We start from the raw sequence: 22,660 nt of genomic DNA, 5'->3' as shown, positions 1-22,660 counted from the left end.
ATAAAAAATCTGACCAAATCGATACATTTTCAGCTTGTTCAAAGGGATTTTGGCTTTGTCAGGTTGGTCAATTTGAATCAAAGTTATTGGTCGTTTGACTCGATTTTACAGAAACTAATCAATTGAGTTTAAAATCGATCCAATTTGATAAAGCCGATCAAAACATATCAAATCGATTGGTTCAGTTCGAATCGATTTGATTCATATGCAATCTCAGTTTGCTTCAGTTTTAGTCAGCAAAATTTGATTTTTATATTTTTTAACCTTTATTGGGTTTGGTTTGAACCGATCTATTTGCTCACGCCTGGAGTTTCTCAAACTCTAAAAGACTAGTATAAACAATACATGGTAGAACATTACATTACACAGAATAACGGTAGTCACATTTTTCTTTTGAAAATGGAGGTCAGTGTCACGACCCGTTTCCGTGGGCCGGACCGGCACTAGGGCCCAGGTAAGCATAAGGCCCCCGAGGCCCGTAGTTAGCCTAATTACTCAACTATACATTCCATACCATTTAATAGAAACAGTAAGCCCATACAAGTTAAGATATAAATGTAAATAAATATTATACAACCCGGCCCAATTTTAATTATCTCCAATAAAATTTAGTTTGGGCCTAGTCATTATCAATCACGTTCATAATATGGGCATACTGATTCTCCTGTGTCTAATAATACAACCAACCGTTTATAAAACAACGCATACGGCAAGGCCCAATTGGAAATACACGACCCTATAACTGCGGAGTTCAATAATATTCTGATAATAGAATAATTTATACATCCAAAATTAAATGACAGAAATATAAAGTTTACATTTATAACTCTGCGGAGAAGATTGCAGAGCTTCAGTTGAATCCGCTGCTTCCTAGTACCTGAGAGGTTTGGTGAAAAAGAGGGGGGGTGAGTTTTGCAACTCAGTGAATAATAATAAATAATACACACCACATGCAGTCAAGCAAAATGCACCCTAGTATACTGAATGAACACACAACAGTCAATCATATGACATTACATCAGCACCCACAAACAATATCACCTTCAAATAGTCACATCACGTGGAAATTAGTCAGTGGAGTCACCGAACCCCCGATGAGCCGTCCTCCCACATGGCTCATCCTCTCACGTGTGCACCAGGGAGCCGATCCCCCATACTGGCCGACCGGTCTAATCCTCACTTGACCAGCCCTCTCATTGTTTTTCCATTCTCTCTTTTTTTTTCCATACCAACAGGAGGCAACCCGGTCGTCTCCATCAAATCTAGATCATCAGGCGCTCACAACAGGAGGCCACCCTGCGGGCTGCGATCAAATCTAGATTATCCGGTGCGCCCAATAAAGAAGCCAACCTGTGGTTAACAGTAACGGTAACGGTAGGTGCACACGGGGGCGCCGATCTCCCATTTACCCGGCTAACAGAAACAGAATCAGGATCCATATAACAGAATCAGAATATAACAGAAATCAGAATCAGGATCCGTATAACAGAAACAGTCTCACAAACCCATGGTGACCCACTTCATCCCAATTCCACACAAACAAGGCACAGTATATGCACAGCACAAGTAATCAAACAATTCTTTCAACGTATTACACCAATTTCATCCAAATGCACAATTATATATAAGTATAATTATAATGATCGTAACATAATATATATGATAAAATACTTGTAATATATTGTAAATATGTAAATAAAAATATAATGTTTATGAATAAATGTTATGCAAATGCAGTGTTGATATGCATTATTTATTATTACTCACAGTGATGGAGAGCGAAATTCTAGCTTTGATGTTGTCCTGGAGGAGCACTAGATGGACCCGGGCGATCTAAGCAAAGTAAGAATGACACAAAAAGAAATAACTCTATCAGACAAAATATTTCTTTACCCTTCTAATATTTTTATTTTATATTCTAAATTTTTCTACGTAATTTAATCTCGATATTTAATTTCTTTTCTGTAATAATTTTTTTATTTCTCTAACTTTATTTCATTTATTTTCTTCTGAAATCTATTTTATTTCCTACTAAAATCTATTTTAATTTCTACCGAAATTTATTTTATTTTCTGCCGAAATTTCGGCAGCATCTCCCCTAAAAATTGGACTATCTACCTGTTAAAAAAATCAACAATATACCAATAATTCCAAACCACACAGCCCATCCATTGGGCAATCAATCAATTCAATTTTTCCCATCCTCCATCCGAATAACAATATCAACATTACTTTCAACTCTTAATTTCTCATTTCATTCCACTCATAATATTATTATCAAAATTCCTCAATAAATTATTTAATACTGAATTTAAGTTTAACTAACTATTGTTTTTATTAATCAATAGTTACTTCACATTAATTAATCAATAACTATTTTGAATTAATTTTAACTAACTAAATAACTAAAATTACTAACTAAATATTTTTATTAATCAACAAATTAATACTACTTAAATTAATTTCACTACATAAAATTTAATTAACTACAATAATAAAATTAATTCAAGTAACTAAAATTATTAAAATTGATTTTTACCCCAAAATATAATTTTTGTCGAATTTTGCTAGATCGAGGATCGGAGCTACGCGCGCTGGAACTGCAAGCAAATGGCCGGATCTGACTGGCAGTGGCAGAGAGAGAATGAGGCGGCGCGATGAAGCTTGACAGACCTGTTCCTGGTGGTCGGAGGCGCGCTGGAGCGACGGCAGGGCAGTGGCGCGATAGATCGACTGTGGTGCTGCTCCTGTCAACTGTGCTCGCCTGAACAGGAACTGAGGAACGGTGCTGGCGGAGCTACTGCGACGGCGAGCGGCAGCGAGGTGGCGCGATCGACCTGGTGCCGCTGCTGCTGCTCTGTTTCTCGCCAGAAACGCAACGCAGGTGAAGAGAAAGGAGAAGGAAAGAAAGAAAAGAAGAGAAAGGAGGAAGAGAAGAAGAGGAGGTGGCAGTGGTGGCGCTGCTGGAGGTGTTGCAAAAATGGTGAGGGGAGGGTGAAGTTTGCGCTGGATATAGAGGGGAGAGGCTTCTAGAAGTGGTTTGGGCTGATTCGATTTGATTTCGATTCGATTCGGCCCAAATCTTGGTTTTTGTTTGATTTTTCAATTTTCAATTGGTTTTCGATTCGGTTTATCACTGTACAAATTATTAATTCACGTTTAAATATTTAAATACATTTTCCACGCTGTCAGTTTATTAAATTTAAACGAAAAATCTTTGAAAATAAAAATTCTGGTTATTTCAGTCAGATATATTAAAATATCTCAAATGTTGCAAGTTTTTGCAATTTCATCCTCTTTTGATATTTCTGTCAATTTTAAATTCAATTTCGACTAATAGCGCCTTTGATTATAATAAATGATGAAATTACAAATAAAAAATATTTTAAACATTTTTTAATCATCTTGTGCCAAGATAAAAATGTAAAAGTAAAAATTGCAAAAAAAAAAAAAATCATTAGCTATCAAATTAAAATTGCACAGATCAATTTAATTTTTGAAATAAAAATGTGTTAAATAATAATTTAATAACATCGATTTTTGTTATTTACCAAAAAAGTTCCAAAATATAGCACAAAAATTAAATTAATAAAATTAAAAATTTCAACAACATTTTTTTTTTTTTGAGAGGAAAAATATTAGTTTTAAAACTTAAAGAGAAGAGTCCAACAACACCAAAGGGTGAATAGAGGGAGGAACTTCCTCTATCCAGAAACCTTTCCTAATTATTGTAATGTTATCTATAATTTAAAACGTATGTTGTTTTTATATTATCTATATTTTAAGAATGAAGTAATCCTGATTATTGTAATATTTGCATTGATAATATAGTCAAATTATTATTTATTTAATAAAAAAATAAATTCTTAATTATTTTAATTGCACATATCTTAAATATCATATTTTTAAATCTGTGAATTTACTGCCTCCTATATGTGAATATAATTTGATATTAAAAGGACATTAAAAATTTATTTTTATTATTAATTTTTTAATTTATTAATAAAAAAATACAGAGCCAGCTGAAAAATATAAAAGTTAAAGAGCCTTATATTAGAATTCAGAGTTATAATCATATTGTAATATCATCAAACCAAATTAAAAATAAAATGGTGCTTATTTTGATAATTTTCCTCACTTTCTTTTTTCGAATAAGGAAATTCTTTTTCCTCAATATTTTCCTCACATATTATCTTTTCTTCAAAAATCTCCATTTCCAAACAAAGTCCAAGAAAATTAAGAATTTCAATAAAAATATATATATAAAATGTTTAAGAGGGTATTTGGTTTATATAATCAAATCTATTTTTAAGTAAATAAAATAAAAAAGTAATAGGAAAATTGACTTAAAAATTAAAATCACTACTTAAAATAAATTAGAAATTGTAAGTAAAATACTGTTAATTTTACCTATTTTTTTGAACTTGTTATCACTAATGCCCATCAATATATTTGGTTTGGAACAATCTTATTGAGCCGCACTTAGTTTGGACTTGATCCTTAAAAAACCCAGTTCATGTCGGGCCGAACCTAGACATGAGGAACAAAATAAAGTCCGCCGTTGTATTGGACAGGTCTGAATTATATCGAGTTCGGGCCAAATTGGAAAAAAAAAAAAAAAAAAAGGTCGGCAGGACTCAGGTACTTCTGGAACCCGGCGGCCGCGGTAGGCGGTGATATTTTTAATTCTGATTAAGAAGAATGTTTAATAGGTACAGGTAGCCGTACATTTCTTCATCCTTTGACCATTACCTAATCGATGGACTTTAGCGTGCAGTTTTTCAGAGGTAAGATACAAAGTCTTGCTTTCTCTGCTGGAAAACGCTTAGTACAACAGCAGCAGATGACCTAACATTTGATAGCTACTTCAAATATGGATATTGGATTCAGAGCCCATTTTTATTACACGATAATTTTTTCCATTTTATAGAATTTCTAATGAAAAAAAAAAAAAAAAAAAGAAGTTCATGTTCATGAGTTTACTTGATTGATTTTTTGATTTGTCAATCATTTTGTTTTTTTGTTTTTAAAAAAAAGTGAGCTTGTCCATATTCAAGAACGATAATTATCCATAACATTTTACGTTTTCATTAACGTTGTTTTACATCTCAATGTATATAATTATCAAAATGTTATCTTCTCTGTTAGATTTTTATTTTTTACCACCATTAAATTATTAATTTTATCCATTATTTTCGTTACGAAATATTACAGATGCATCCTATCCATTTATCTGAAATTATGGTAAGTAAGATGATAATATTAGTGGCGATGGCTCCACGGTTGAAACAAGTTGGACATCACCATCACCATCATATCTAGTATGACCATATAGGCTATTTGTATTGGTTTTGTACATTTCAGAGGTAAAACAAAACAGATATCAGCATCCAATTTAATGCCATCATGTGGTGCGATTGACCACAATCATTTTCGATTGGGAGAGCTCATCTATGAAAGATTCATCACATGCTATCTATATATGCACCCTTAAGATATTTATTAACCAATCTCCCATGTAATGCAATTTAGGGTTTTTATAAGAGATTGAGTAGAGATGACAATGGAGTGGTTTCCTTATTCTCTAAATGAGGTGGAATCAGGAGTGCAGCTCCACTCTATGATCCCGTAGGATAGGAATTCCCGTTTTATTCCTATAAGATTGTAATATTTATTTTATGCGTATTTATCAAATTTATTATATATATATATATATGTATGTATTATCTCTTATTAGGGGAGTGAAAACATAAATTTACAAATTATTATTCAAAAAAAAGTCTATCACATTCTTAATCATATATTTATAACAACTTGCATTATAAGTATGGTTCAAATTATACGTACTCATGCGACTTAAATAAGATTCAAGTTCGAAGCATTTTATTTCCTAACATTCAAAAGAATATGATAATTAAATCATCAAACATAAAATGAAATAAACATATATAAATTTTTTAATTAATTTCATAGTTTATAAATATTTTTATAAAATAATTTTTAAAAACACCATATTAAAGTTTGAATTTTCATCACTTACCCTAAAATTTCAAATGACTACTCATCATTAAATTAATTGTGCTCTAGCTAAAATGGACTCATTAAGGTCACATACTGCATACTTGAGAGGATAATTAGCACACAAGAGCGAAAAAAGAGAAAATGGGGAAATTTAAAGAATTTCATTTCACTTGCAACTAGTACCAAAGATAACAGCAAATGACAATTATAAATGGAAGAGTTTTACAGAGACTTTGAGGTTGAAGTGGGTGTGCACGTGCATACATGTGTGTGAATATTTGGAAGCTCGCATATGCACATATATATGCACACGTGCCCACATGCATGTTTGATTTGTTAAATGAATAGAAAGAGTAATATTAATTAATTAGTCTAAGTATATATTGAGAACATGAAAAAGGAATAGAGGGTAAAATGTGATAGCATGTGGATTCATAAAAACCTAGTCAACTGCATTACTCCTTCAATTCCTTGCCCCAAGAAATTTCTACAGTCCCTACTCATTCTGCCATGCCTAGCCATAACATTTGTGTCCGTGTAAGAGTAATAACTCATAAAATGGAAAATTTATTATTTCTGCGATATATATATATATATATATATATTCTTTTTACTACTAAGAATGTTCTCGCTCTCCCCGTCTAAAAAGACTAATCTTTTTCGAGCAAGAAATAATTACATTTAAAATATTTTCTAAAATATTCAATTATGTGAGTATCAACACCCGATTTAATATATTTAAACCCTACATTAAATTATCTTAATTAATATTTAGATATTCTGCGTTGCTTTACCCATTTAATAATATCTGATACTTAAATTATTAATAAGAAAATCTTTCCTTAAATTATACTAAATTACATAAAGTTGAGGATATGCAACTTCATTTCCTAACTATAATTGACTAAACACAACACATGCTAACATCAACAAATTAAAGGTACATTTTTCTGTCAAAAATGTCTGAAATAATTCATTTATACATCTACAATATATGGTATCCAACTCTATGCTTTCTAATCATCCTTATAGAAGGACCACATAGAATAACCAACCACAACATATATAATAAACCAAACAAACCCATTTTATTATTAATTAAGTTTAAGATTGCTTGTCTTCAGATTTACGAAATTAAGAATTTCATTTTGAAAATTTATAGTTTAAATGGGAGTATAAACAAAAAAATCAAATTAACAAACCCATAAAAGAAAATCCAAAAAGAAGAAAAGAGAAAGGTGATAATAGAGAGATAGAGGCATTACTGCACAAGGGATAGGTGTCCATAAAATGTGGAAGGGAAAATGGACTTGTACCTGGTTTTGTTAAGAGGGTACACAGTGCCTCGCTGTCTAGCATGTGAAGGGGTTGTGGCTTTCACCTCTCTCTCTTACATGCATACACCCACTATAACCCACCCAACTGGCAATTTTTGATACATTCTCATAGATAGCCCGAATGAGGAGAGTGAGGACAAAATTAGTCTAGGATTCTACTCTGATTCTCTTGCTCTTTTCCACATCTCTCTCCACTCTTCTTTCTTTTTAACCATTCTTTTTTATAACACCATATATCTGTTAATATTACTAGCTGCAATAACTTCATTCTTGTAAGTGTTCTTTCTTCAAGAAAAGAGAAGGAAAGTATGAATGCTTTCGCTCAGGAATGTAGTAGCGGGTGTGAGTCTGGTTGGACTCTTTACTTAGAACAATCTTTTCTTGGTAATAACAAGAAGCAAAGGAATAATAATTCTACGCGTTCTTGTGAAAATTATGTTAAAGATGAAGAAATTATGATGAGAGAACATAACGATCGTGATGATAATCATGATGATGAGGAGGAGGAGGATTTGTCGATGGTCTCTGATGCCTCGTCAGGACCTCCTCCTCATCAGAATGTTCATGAAGAAGAAAGTTATAGTTTCAATTATTATGACAATGGCGGCTTTTATCCTGCATTTAATGATACTACATTGATCAATAATGGTGGTATTAAAAGACAAAGTGAGCATAGACGCCGCGGCGGAGATAAGGAGCAAGAAATAGTTCCTGCTAATTTTCTTGATGATACTGCTAGTTCTCCGGCTATCAACTGGTCCAAGGTTAAATTTACTATATAAACATATAATTCTATTAATTTACTTTGGATTTATTTATTTTTTTCATTACATGGTAGTATTCGAAGCTTATTTTTATGGGTTTTTTTTGACGATTTTCATGGCAGAATCAAGCTTCAATGCAGAGTACATTGGATTATTCACAAGCTGCAGCTGGTTTTTCAGCTACTCATTTTGAGGTTCTTTATATTAGCCTAATTAAATTAATGAATTTTTCCATTATATATTAAAATTTTTAGCTTGGTTTACTTGATATTGTTCTAAGTCTTTCACCATTTTTGCAGGGGATATCTGCATATCAAGACCACTTTGGTTATATACAGCCTTCTTCTCTATCTGGAAACCAGCTCCAAAATAACCAGTTAAGCAAGCAGTTTGTTTTTTTTTTTTTTTTTTTTTTTTAAATTTTTATTAATTAATTAAATGTTCCACGTTGATTAATTAATTAATTAACTAATATTGTTTCCATTCTTTCTTCTTCAGATGGTTTTAAGGGGAAGATAATGAGAGATGAGCAATTAAGTTATTTGCATCCAAATTGCTGCCATTTTAGCACATTGAAGTTGCTTCAAAAGAAATGGTGCTGTCAAAGTAACAAGAAAATGGATCTTCATTATATAGATCTTGTTCTTTCTTTCTTTCATTTTTTTTTTCTTTTTCTAGTTTTTTTCTTTACTGTCAATGCTATGAGAAGCAACCTGAGAAAAGAAGTTGGAAATAAATTTCTTTGTTCTTCAAAATTTAATTCTCTTGTTAATGAACAGTGGGTACAATGGGGGCAATGTCTTTTTTGCAGCCTCTGTGCAGGTTCTGCTCAGTGTTTGTTTCTTCTTCTTCTTCTTTTTTTGATGGAGCCCCATGCTTTCTTTTATATGGCCACATACAATTACATAAGTACTCAAATATATAAAAAAAAACAAAAAAACAAATAAATAAATGCATACAATAATAAACATTAAATTGAATTGAAGGATAACCCATTTATATAAAGGTACATTTTTGTTTCTCTGCTTTGTATATTTATAGTAAACTTTTTGTGTGAAAGGTTTAGAAATTTGCTTTAGGACATGGGTGCTTTATGATATGAAGTGAAACATTGTGGTCCATTCTTTGTTTCCCAACTCTTCCTATTATTATTTTTTACTTTTTAGCAATCCTTCTCATTTTGTGTTGTGTTTACAGTTGCGTTTTACGACAACGTTTCAGTAACTTTTTATTTGAATTAATTTTTAAAAGTTAAGATAATATTTTATAAAAAAATCAATCAATATAATGTTTAACTTTTAACACTTTATAAAAAGTTATTCGAACAGCTAACTATTAAACAATACTATTAAAATAATTAATAGCTATTAAAACAATTAATTTTAGCGCATAGATTCTACAACTCAAAAACCATTTACATATCATGTTGGTTATATTAATTATTTTTTTATTAATTTCTCTCCAATTGTATTCAATTCATATTTTCTTTTAGTACGGGAGAGAAAAGAAATTGCATATTTTATATTAGAACATTGATTTTTTACATTATTAAATTAATAATATAACAAAGAAGTCAGAAATTTAATTAGAAATCTTGAAATACGATGACCTTTAAATTTATAATTCTGTAAATTTTAAAATGACTTAATAAGTCAATTTTTTTTTATTTTAATTAATTAAACATGATTAAAAAATCAATTCAATGAATCGGAGGCTGGAACATCTGCCCAAATCAATGCGAAATTGATCAATTTAGTTCATCGTCGGATCTGATTTTGAAAACATTGAAAATTTGTGGATTTTCAGTACCCATGCCATCAACACATGGAAAATGATCAGTTGATAATGAAGATTACTAATTAATCACCCAAAAAAGTCTCAAACTTGCCAACTACTTCAAATTTCAATGAGTAATTCAAGAATTGAGACAGACCAACTGTCCAATTCCAGCCAGAAAGAAGTCAAGAAATTAACCAAAACCTAATATTTTAGGAAGAAAAAATGGCCATCATTGACTGAATCATGCATGTCATCTATTAATTAATAACTCAAAGAAATAGTAATTATATTAAAACTTCTTATTTATTTATTTATTATTTGATAATTCATGATTTTTTTAATCCATAACTCTAGTACTTTTCAACAAAACAAGACAAAAAAAAGTACCACATACACACCTAACTTTGGTTACCTATAGAACATGATATTATCCAAAATGGAGACCAAATAATCAAATCTGTTTAGGTAGGAATTTAAACAATTTTTCTTTCCCAAATCTAAAATAAATAATAAAAAAAGGAAGAAAAAGAAAGACCCAAATCTTGTTTTAATGGTTATTTGATTTTATTATTATTATTATTATTATATATATATATATATATATATATATATATATATATATATATATATATATATATATATATATTAATACACTAAACTCAAAACCTTGGCTTAATTTATATGAACATGGAAATGAGACAAAGATGATGGGAAGTGTAAATATGGGTTATGGGTATAGTGCAGAAAATAAAATAAAGTTAGGAAATTAAATAAAATGACAAAATTCAATGTTGGAATATTTCATATGGAACTTCTGGACCTTTTTCTTGAAGCTCAGGAGATCCTGCCTGAGATCTTCCTGACCCAAAGGGACATGCCTCATTTTGTTTATTATCTCATTTGGAAGGATCTTATTTAAAAAATAATTTTAATATTTTTTATATTCTTTGTAAAATTTTTGCACTGTCTGCTTTGCAGCTGTCATTGGACTTGGTGACATGCACAATTATATGTTTGATATTTATTTTAATTCAACAATTCTAAGGTCACATTATATAATTTGGACTCTATCAAAAAGCTTAATAAAATATATCATTAGAGAATTTAGGATGTCAAAGTTCTGACCTAAACCCACATGTTCCTTTTTTCATATCCCCAAATTATTCAATGCTTTGTAAAGTAGGGTGGGTACAATTTGGTGAAACCGATCCAACCGATTAAGAGTATATTCGGTAAAATTAGTTGTTTTTAGTAGTGTTTGAGGTTAGCTGTTTGACTAACTTTTCCTGAAATACTAAAGCTAAATGTTATATGAATTAACTTTTCATAAAACACTGTCTTAATATCTAAAAATCAGTTCAAATGTTATATTACCGAACAACTTTTTAAGCAGCATTTAGCGTTTTGTCTGGCTACTTAAAAAGTTGTTCCCAAACACAGCTTAAATCGAATTAATTTAATTTATTTTGATTTTTAACCTATTATATCTGATTTCAATTTTAAATATTTTTAGAAATCAAAGATATAAACAGGAAAAATAAATCAAATTAAATTAAATTAAATCAGATAATTCAATTTGATTCTTTTTAAAATGGGATTTATTAAATCTGAATCGAACCAATATCGGTTTTGGTGTAAGTTTTTGTAGTCACGTGAACGTCAATTAGTTAATTAAGCATAAAGTGTTAATCAAACGATTGAAAATTCTTGTACATTTATTTATGTACATGAAAGTACTTTTTTTTTTTTTTCTGGATAAATATGTACATAGAAGTACACAGACATTAGCCTACAACAAGTTGGCTGTAAGCAAATTTAGAATATTTTAAAAATTAAAAAATTGGATTCCTTCTTAAATATGATGATACCATTAAATATGCATATCCATATTAAAAGATGAAGCTTGTTATTGACAAGTTGTAACATAATATAATTAAAATGCTATTTTAAATTTATTTAATTATATTATATTTTACTATATATATTTTATCAAATTTATAATTCACTATTAAACTTGATAGACTCACAATATTTCCACTTGAAGATATAAAATATACTTAATTAAATGCTTGAAAAATAAGTTATTATTAATAAATGTCGTTGACCAATGACCATAGGTGACTAATTTATAATCTATTTCAGATGTTATTATCTCATTTTAGTTATGTGTATATTTTAGTTCTTAATTAATAAAAAAGTATTTCTAAATAATAATATAATTTTAACTTTTCCTATTTAATTTCATTGACTCCATAATTAATGTAAATTACTTATAATTAATATATATTTTTAGCTCTTTCTAATTAATTCCATTGAATCCCTATAAAAAAGTAGTATTCAATAATAATAATAATAATAATAATAATAAAAGCAAAAATATTTGGAAATAAAGCACAGTTTACATTTAATTGATGTCAATTAACTTCATAATTGTTTAAAATTTTGTCAAATTTTTTCTTTGAAACGTCTTTAATTTTAATTGCTTATACTAAAATAAAGTTTTCCTATTATCATAAATTTTTTCATATAATTGAAATTAATTTTTACATAATAATTATCTTTTGAATTACTAAAAAATAAAAAGAAATCTATTTGCAATTGTAATTTATATATACTAATAATTACATTTAATATTTAAATTTATTAAAATGCTAATTTATAAATATACGTATGTCACGACCCATTTTCGTGGGCCGGACCGGCACTAGGACCTGGGTGGGCTTAAGGCCCCCGAAGCCCGTAGTAAGCCTAACTTATTCCAATTCGACATTCTACAAATATTTATGGATTCGGGCCCATTAACTTATTATGCATATGCATTCAAAATACAGTTCATATATTTAAAATGGACTTTCATTATTTAATTACAACCCAACTGGAATACAATTGCGGAACTCTACCTTTGTATTTACATCGTTATTTCTATCATTAACAGTCTTCTACAATAAGTGTCTCAACTCCACAAGGCTTTTCTTTCTTTTTATTACCTGGAAAAAAAAAAAAATAGTAGGCAGGGGTGAGCGCCAAACTCAATGAGTAGGGTTAGATAACCCTCTCACCCCACACAATCACACAGATGCTAAATATTTTTATCTAGTTACCGTTTAATTATATGATCATGCAGTTTGTCACACAAATGGCAATACAACAGCAATCACAAGTATCATCACCTTCATATAATCACATCACGTGGAAATTAGTCAGTGGCACCACCTGAAACCCCAACGAGCCGTCCTCACACATGGCTCGCCCTCTCATACATGTGCACCAGGGAGCCGATCCCCCATACGGCCAACTGGTCTTATCCTCACTGACCAGTCCTCTCATTGTTTTTCCATTTTCTCTCTTTTCTTTTCCATACCAACAGGAGGCAACTCGGTGGTCTCCATCCAATCTAGATCATCAAGTGCTCACAACAGGAGGCCACCCTGCGGGCTACAATCAAATCTAGATTATCAGGTGCGCAACAACAAGAGGCCATCCTGTGGTTCTATATAATCCATATCATCAGGTGCACACGGGGGCGCCGATCTCCCATTTTCCCGGCCGACGGTCACATTTCATATCATATCATATTCAGGATCCATATCACATAGACCGTCCTCACAAACCCATGGTGGCCCACTTCATCCCAATTCCACACAAACAAGGCACAGTATATACACAGCACAAGTAATCACATAATTTATTTAATATCAACAATTAGTGCAGCACAATATGGCAATTCAACAAATTAATGCATGATAGCATTTAGCCGTGAATGCATGAATGCAGGCGGATGATACTAGTTATCTAACACTACTCACAGTTCTTTATTGTCCTTTAAAAGGACTGCCTTTTTAGCCACATGCTTCCAGCTTTTGTCCTCGCATTTTGTATTTTATAAACCTTTAAAATAAATAAGAAAATTCTAAATAAGAATTTTAATTCAAAAACTTATATTTCACATTCGTTTATTTATTTTGGCTACCGGTCATTTAATTCACTTGTTATATACGCATATATATTTAGGTTCTCTCATTTATATAAATAACTATTCTAATTTATAACCTTTAGATAAAATCTCTAATTATTCGGTGAGAAATATTATATAATGATAATTCTAATATTGTATAATATTTCTTAATACTTCAAATTTTTGTCGTCACTACTTCTTAAGAATATAACTAATTTAATTCTTCATTAAGTGTTTTATTAAAAATTCGGCAACATTTTCTCTATAAACTGGACTATCCAAATTTTTCATATTTTCACAAATCCACACACACAGCCCATCCATCGGGCAAATTCATATCCACTAATCTCGTCCGCCATATCCGTCATTTATTCGGTCACTTAATTCACATAATCCATTATAATTAATTGTTCTATAACTATTTATTTGTTAATACCTAAAATTTATTATTAGCTAGGAATATATATATATATTTTTTTGTACCAACCTTATAGTTATACTTAATATTCATAAAATATATTTAACAATATTTAATTCAATTTACTTAAATACTTAATTAAGTTCATTAATTAATTAATTCGGGATTTATTCAAAAATTGCGAATTAAGCTTTAGAGTGTACCGATTGAAAATCAGACGACGGATCCACAACCTACATGAGAAGAGGAAGATTCTGCCTTTTGGTGCCTCACCGGAGTGTCGCCGGCCAGTCGCCGGACCACCGCCGTCGCCACCGTGCACGGTGGCCGGAAATTCAAATCTTCACCAAAATTAACAAACAATATATCATTTTATTCGTTTCGATGAGAGGATCATTAATATGTATTCAAATCAAGGTGGGTACGAACTATTTGGCCGAAAATTGATCGGAAAGGTTCGGTGATACCCATTTTGGGTTTTCCGATTCCGGCTATTTCAGTCGACGAGGAGGCCATCAAATTAAAGAGGAAGAAGAGAGGAGTCATTTGGTACTCACCTTGTGTCCTAGGCTTGCCTGAAACGGCGTGAATCGCCGGAAAAAGGTGTCCGAAACTTCAAGCTCTTCCCCTTCGAAATAGTCACAATTTCAGTTCAAATCTACGCTATAATCTTCTTCCTCGCGTTGAGTAGATGTTTTTAGAGTATTCATTTGCCAAATTCGGTGGCCGGAGGAAGGAGATCAAAGAAGAGGGAGGAGGAGGAGGAGGAGGAGGAGGAGGTCACGCTACTGGAGAAGAAGAAGGAAGAAAAGAAAAGAAAAAGAAAGAAAAAAAAGAAAAGAAAGGAAATGGGCCGGTCCGGTTCGATTCGAACCGATTCGGTCCGATTCAGTGATTTGATCTCGTTTCGTTTGGTTTTTTTTTTTTTTTTTTTTTTTTCGCTCGGTTTTTCAATTATTCGTGTGGTTTCGACACAGTTAATTAATTTTTAGGTCCGGTTTAATTTATTTAATTATTTAGTTGGGTCATAAAACATCTCTTCAATTAACTTTCTAATAGTACAACAAATAATGATAACAATAAATTAATTTAGGATAATTAGTTTATATCGTAGAGTTCCATTTTATTTCATCGAAATTTCTGAACGTTCTGTTTTTGGGCTTGGGCTCAATTCAAATTTGGGCTCAAGTTAGAAATGCTCGGTCTTCACAACCCATACTATAAAAAAAATTCGGATTTTTGATTTAATAAAAATTCTAAAGTTTTGAAAATAAAAATTCGGGATATTACAATCTCCCCCCCTTAAGACAATTCGTCCTCGAATTGAATCTAGTGGGAAAGAATAAGAATGGATACATGGAAATTTTAAAGTTATATGAAATTGCTTCCAATACCAAGGAGACAGCTCGCGAGCAAAAATATAAATCGAGGAAACGAAGTGAATGAGGTATTCTGCTTGTATTTCTACCACCAATCATATTTAAACCAAAATTTCGTTCAAGCTATACAATACCACCTAGCTGATACTTATAGGAAGCTTTGTTACTTTAGCCTCTAAACTATCATCGGACAGTTGCTAGAAAATCTTTCTTTAAATAAAAATCTTACAATTAACCGAGCTTTACAACAAAATGCTTAATACTTATATTTTTCCCAAATTAAATTTTATTACACATTTCTTTATGAAAACCAAATACATAATTTGCAAAAAGTAAAACAATTTGAAATTTAATTTGATTTATTTATTTAACATATATTATGACGAAATCTTTGCTTAATCAAAGTCGAAAAACTGTTACTTTAATCCAAGATTTTAAGAAAAATTTTCTTGAAATTTTCATTGTCTACAGGGTTATTCGAGCTCACTCTCAGTTCTTTTATACAAGTTCTATTCTTGTTAAAATACTTTTATCGTACACTAGCGCAATTATTTAAATAGCTCATTTACTATGGACATTCCTGCACTATTAGTTATCTTACTCTATAGGAACCTCCACACTTTCTATTTAATCGTAGTCCCTACGTCTAATCTCATTCCTTATCTTAACATATATCATTAGAAGTTGACTTCCCTAGTACATCTTTTGCTTTTCAATTGTCTATTTCACGTATGTTGCTTACTAATTCATCCTAAGAATATCGAAGCGTACTTTTTAATTATTCCATCTATTATTAATCATCATTTATCTCATTAACAATATTTCATCCAATACCTTTTATTACTTGCCCCTACTATTTACCTTTTACCTCATACCTATCAACATATAAAGTCTTCAATGAAATTTCTTACATCTCGACTTAATGTTGCCTTACCAGTCAAATATTACATCGAATAAATAAGCATTAATCATTCTACTTCCTTTATTAAATTACGCGTCAACTAAATAATTTATTCGTTTCTATATAGAATTTCAATTTCTGCCTTAATTATGAAATAGTAATAAGGCCCTAATTCATCTTCATATTACATAAGTTAATTGTTTAATTTTTTCCATCCAAGTTTTAAAATATAATATCAATTTATCTATCTCAACTTTTCTTATTTAGTCTAACAAGTTATTTCTAACTTCCTTTATTAATATTCTCAATACACATTATATTCCATCCATTTGATTTGTTAGATTCATCATTTAATCCAAAATTCTACTAATGAGTTAACAACGACCGACTAGCTTGACCATTTTATGGGTAACTGGCTATTTAAAAACTTTCAAAATAATTTTCCTTTCCCACTTTTAAAAAAAATATCGGCATGTCACTCACACAAAACTTTGAAATTCTTGTATCCACTTTTATTCATTTCAAAACCAATCTCAATCGTGGTATAAAAATATTTTCATGAAGTTTGAAAATCAATACTCATTGTATTTCTAAAACTTTTTGGTATTTAATAAAAATAAATTGTCTATCTCCACAAGGACAATCCTTAATCATCTAATTTCAGTCTATTGTTACATATTTCATCCCTAATTGATCCTCTTAAACCAAGCATATTCTAATCTTCATCATTACTATTCCTTTCGCTATTTTTAATCTCCCTAATAGACTGGTCCACACCTTAAATTTTTTCCAAAAGTTATTTTCATTAGTGATTTATTAGTTATATTTATATTTATATTTATCTTATTATTATTATTATTATTATTATTATTATTATTATTATTATTATTTTATCTTTATTCATTTAGTTATTTATTTTAGCATCATTCATTTTTTTTTTTTTTTTTTTTTTTTTTTTTTTTTTTTTTTTTTTTTTTTTTGCATATTTCTTACATCGAATTTTACTCCTTCCTCAATTTGTTTCTAATTATTTATTCTAGTATTTCATCGTGGATTAATTGACCATATTATCATCATTGACTTTACTACTATTTAGCATCCCCTAATTTTATACAAGTTCTTTAGATTTTTTTTTTTTATTCATTCTAATCTTCCTTTTTATCCTCCATATCTTCTTAGTGTACCCAACCTCATTTAAGTCTTATCCGTAAAAGAATTTAATGGTGGGTACATGAATCTATGGCGTGAAACCGTTATTCTACACAAAATTTAATTCCGTCGTAAGGTCATTGTTTCTTGGATTTCTTATTCTAATTTCATCATTATGAGTTATCTTAGACCTTTATCCTCTTCCAAATTTTATTAACTTTTATTTTATTTTTATCTTATTTAGCACCTCGATCTAATTCTGTACTGAATTCTTTAAAGCAGATTTTTATGTAAGTTTTCTTATACTTAACTTAGATTAATAAATAATATTAGTCTTTTCTGCACAACTCTCTGTCAAGATATATCAAATTCCGTTAATTATTAAGTTTTCCTACAGCATTCTTTCCCCATTAATTCCCCATTTGTGATTTAAAGTTACTCATCATCTTCTACATTCCTTTTATTATAAAAGATTCATGAACTTAGTCTAGCCCATTAAGTATCCTACATATGCTAGGAGCTTAATTATATAATATCTAATAAATTTATTACAAACTGAATTTTCACCTCATTTATTATTATTTTTATACCAACTAGCCCTTAGTTCCACATTAGTTCCATAAGTCCATTATCGATTCAATCTAATTGCTCATTTTATTACAATAGATTCATAATTATTTCATGGTTTGTAATTTATTTTTTTATTTTTTTATTTTATTTTTTTTTTTATTTTTATTTTTATTTTTTTATTTTTTTTTTTTTTTTAACCATTAGTCAATATTTCCCATATTAATCAAATTTTTAAATTCAAACTTTTGCCCAATTATTTACTAACCACTTTTTAATTCTATATTAAAACACTCAAATTTTACCCTTCACACTAATTTCTCCAAAGAAAGTTTTTAACATGTAATCACATAATTGATTTACCTTTGTCTTTTATTTTGCTTTAATTACTCCATTTAAATTTTGTATATCGAGATTTGACCAATCAAATACCTTTTATTGTATTTAGACACAACTTATTGTTTTCACGTCTAACTCTTTTTAATTATGCCAATAAGTCTCTATTCTCCTTAATGTTATACTTAAATAATTTACAAATTTTCTCTTTTTACATCCTTGAGTTTAGCCTTGAATAATTGAGAGTTTAATTTATTTGTCTTAGATCCTCTTTTTTTTTTTACCCTTCATGTAATGTAAATTACAATTTTCACTTTTTATTCCCTAACAGTAACAGTTCTAGAATTTAATTTCTATCTTCATTGAAATGTTCATTCTAATTCATATTCTATACCATTTATTATTATTTTATCAATATTAACTTTTGCAAGCCTAATTTAGTCCTCGGGATAGACAATATGATAAAAATTAATCAAACATGCGATCATTATAAGTAATTTAAATTCTAAAATCAAATAAATTTTTGACATGCCGACAAAATAATAAAATCAAACAATTAATTGCAACTTCACAATAAAAACAATTTCCAACAAGCAAAGAATAAAACATTTTTCTCAAATCATAGTTCAAATAAACTCACTTTCTTATTGTCTTTAAAACTCCAAATTTTTTTCTAAACCATTTTAAATAATTTTCGAAGCAGTGTCTCTTGTTGGATCAAGGTGTACTGGGTGATCAGGCCATTACACCAATTTCCAACTGATCCTCTACTTCAAAATTTTATAGAGGGGATTTAGCAAACTCAAAATATTTCGTTTATAAATGTCAGTTACCCAGACCTATTTTAATTTCCTATTATTTATGTACCTTTAGTTCTCATCCTAAGTTTGATACAGATTTCCTTCCATCCTCGTGCACGATGCGTCCATCGGCACTAAAATGGAATTCAATCCAGACTACAGCTCCTTTGTTGGTTACGGCCGATCCCAACAGAGGAGTTCTCTATTTAAATTCCTATGTTCCGCAATTGATTCCTAAGTCCCAACTTACGCTCTGATACCAACTTTGTCACGACCCATTTTCGTGGGCCGGACCGGCACTAGGACCTGGGTGGGCTTAAGGCCCCCGAAGCCCGTAGTAAGCCTAACTTATTCCAATTCGACATTCTACAAATATTTATGGATTCGGGCCCATTAACTTATTATGCATATGCATTCAAAATACAGTTCATATATTTAAAATGGACTTTCATTATTTAATTACAACCCAACTGGAATACAATTGCGGAACTCTACCTTTGTATTTACATCGTTATTTCTATCATTAACAGTCTTCTACAATAAGTGTCTCAACTCCACAAGGCTTTTCTTTCTTTTTATTACCTGGAAAAAAAAAAAAATAGTAGGCAGGGGTGAGCGCCAAACTCAATGAGTAGGGTTAGATAACCCTCTCACCCCACACAATCACACAGATGCTAAATATTTTTATCTAGTTACCGTTTAATTATATGATCATGCAGTTTGTCACACAAATGGCAATACAACAGCAATCACAAGTATCATCACCTTCATATAATCACATCACGTGGAAATTAGTCAGTGGCACCACCTGAAACCCCAACGAGCCGTCCTCACACATGGCTCGCCCTCTCATACATGTGCACCAGGGAGCCGATCCCCCATACGGCCAACTGGTCTTATCCTCACTGACCAGTCCTCTCATTGTTTTTCCATTTTCTCTCTTTTCTTTTCCATACCAACAGGAGGCAACTCGGTGGTCTCCATCCAATCTAGATCATCAAGTGCTCACAACAGGAGGCCACCCTGCGGGCTACAATCAAATCTAGATTATCAGGTGCGCAACAACAAGAGGCCATCCTGTGGTTCTATATAATCCATATCATCAGGTGCACACGGGGGCGCCGATCTCCCATTTTCCCGGCCGACGGTCACATTTCATATCATATCATATTCAGGATCCATATCACATAGACCGTCCTCACAAACCCATGGTGGCCCACTTCATCCCAATTCCACACAAACAAGGCACAGTATATACACAGCACAAGTAATCACATAATTTATTTAATATCAACAATTAGTGCAGCACAATATGGCAATTCAACAAATTAATGCATGATAGCATTTAGCCGTGAATGCATGAATGCAGGCGGATGATACTAGTTATCTAACACTACTCACAGTTCTTTATTGTCCTTTAAAAGGACTGCCTTTTTAGCCACATGCTTCCAGCTTTTGTCCTCGCATTTTGTATTTTATAAACCTTTAAAATAAATAAGAAAATTCTAAATAAGAATTTTAATTCAAAAACTTATATTTCACATTCGTTTATTTATTTTGGCTACCGGTCATTTAATTCACTTGTTATATACGCATATATATTTAGGTTCTCTCATTTATATAAATAACTATTCTAATTTATAACCTTTAGATAAAATCTCTAATTATTCGGTGAGAAATATTATATAATGATAATTCTAATATTGTATAATATTTCTTAATACTTCAAATTTTTGTCGTCACTACTTCTTAAGAATATAACTAATTTAATTCTTCATTAAGTGTTTTATTAAAAATTCGGCAACATTTTCTCTATAAACTGGACTATCCAAATTTTTCATATTTTCACAAATCCACACACACAGCCCATCCATCGGGCAAATTCATATCCACTAATCTCGTCCGCCATATCCGTCATTTATTCGGTCACTTAATTCACATAATCCATTATAATTAATTGTTCTATAACTATTTATTTGTTAATACCTAAAATTTATTATTAGCTAGGAATATATATATATATTTTTTTGTACCAACCTTATAGTTATACTTAATATTCATAAAATATATTTAACAATATTTAATTCAATTTACTTAAATACTTAATTAAGTTCATTAATTAATTAATTCGGGATTTATTCAAAAATTGCGAATTAAGCTTTAGAGTGTACCGATTGAAAATCAGACGACGGATCCACAACCTACATGAGAAGAGGAAGATTCTGCCTTTTGGTGCCTCACCGGAGTGTCGCCGGCCAGTCGCCGGACCACCGCCGTCGCCACCGTGCACGGTGGCCGGAAATTCAAATCTTCACCAAAATTAACAAACAATATATCATTTTATTCGTTTCGATGAGAGGATCATTAATATGTATTCAAATCAAGGTGGGTACGAACTATTTGGCCGAAAATTGATCGGAAAGGTTCGGTGATACCCATTTTGGGTTTTCCGATTCCGGCTATTTCAGTCGACGAGGAGGCCATCAAATTAAAGAGGAAGAAGAGAGGAGTCATTTGGTACTCACCTTGTGTCCTAGGCTTGCCTGAAACGGCGTGAGTCGCCGGAAAAAGGTGTCCGAAACTTCAAGCTCTTCCCCTTCGAAATAGTCACAATTTCAGTTCAAATCTACGCTATAATCTTCTTCCTCGCGTTGAGTAGATGTTTTTAGAGTATTCATTTGCCAAATTCGGTGGCCGGAGGAAGGAGATCAAAGAAGAGGGAGGAGGAGGAGGAGGAGGAGGAGGAGGTCACGCTACTGGAGAAGAAGAAGGAAGAAAAGAAAAGAAAAAGAAAGAAAAAAAAGAAAAGAAAGGAAATGGGCCGGTCCGGTTCGATTCGAACCGATTCGGTCCGATTCAGTGATTTGATCTCGTTTCGTTTGGTTTTTTTTTTTTTTTTTTTTTTTTCGCTCGGTTTTTCAATTATTCGTGTGGTTTCGACACAGTTAATTAATTTTTAGGTCCGGTTTAATTTATTTAATTATTTAGTTGGGTCATAAAACATCTCTTCAATTAACTTTCTAATAGTACAACAAATAATGATAACAATAAATTAATTTAGGATAATTAGTTTATATCGTAGAGTTCCATTTTATTTCATCGAAATTTCTGAACGTTCTGTTTTTGGGCTTGGGCTCAATTCAAATTTGGGCTCAAGTTAGAAATGCTCGGTCTTCACAACCCATACTATAAAAAAAATTCGGATTTTTGATTTAATAAAAATTCTAAAGTTTTGAAAATAAAAATTCGGGATA

The 22,660-nt window shown here is 30.8% G+C and overlaps 1 protein-coding gene and 2 long non-coding RNA genes across 3 annotated transcripts; 1 reads left to right on the top strand and 2 right to left on the bottom strand.

Moving 5' to 3' along the window:
* Positions 1-544: 544 nt before the first annotated feature.
* LOC149495437 (uncharacterized) lies at positions 545-2,995 on the bottom strand. Its single transcript, XR_016321096.1, has 3 exons — positions 2,540-2,995; positions 1,768-1,833; positions 545-877 (listed from the first exon to the last, which is right to left on the bottom strand). It is a non-coding gene; the product is annotated as an uncharacterized LOC149495437 (long non-coding RNA).
* A 4,533-nt stretch (positions 2,996-7,528) lies between these two features.
* LOC105650800 (uncharacterized) lies at positions 7,529-8,877 on the top strand. The gene is made up of 4 exons (XM_012237759.4): positions 7,529-8,122; positions 8,245-8,316; positions 8,422-8,498; positions 8,621-8,877. Exons 1-4 carry the CDS (start codon positions 7,667-7,669, stop codon positions 8,628-8,630), a joined length of 615 nt encoding a protein of 204 aa, XP_012093149.1. The 5' UTR covers positions 7,529-7,666; the 3' UTR covers positions 8,631-8,877.
* Positions 8,878-12,716: 3,839 nt separating this feature from the next.
* LOC149495436 (uncharacterized) lies at positions 12,717-22,660 on the bottom strand. The gene is made up of 7 exons (XR_016321189.1): positions 21,932-22,660; positions 21,578-21,715; positions 20,808-20,889; positions 14,832-19,988; positions 14,478-14,615; positions 13,708-13,789; positions 12,717-12,888 (listed from the first exon to the last, which is right to left on the bottom strand). It is a non-coding gene; the product is annotated as an uncharacterized LOC149495436 (long non-coding RNA).

This window comes from Jatropha curcas, chromosome 6 (genome assembly GCF_041381405.1).
Source record: "Jatropha curcas cultivar XTBG-Jc1 chromosome 6, XTBG_Jcur_1.0, whole genome shotgun sequence".
NCBI classification, from domain to species: Eukaryota; Viridiplantae; Streptophyta; class Magnoliopsida; order Malpighiales; family Euphorbiaceae; genus Jatropha; species Jatropha curcas.
This window is presented reverse-complemented; position numbering and strand designations above follow the sequence as displayed.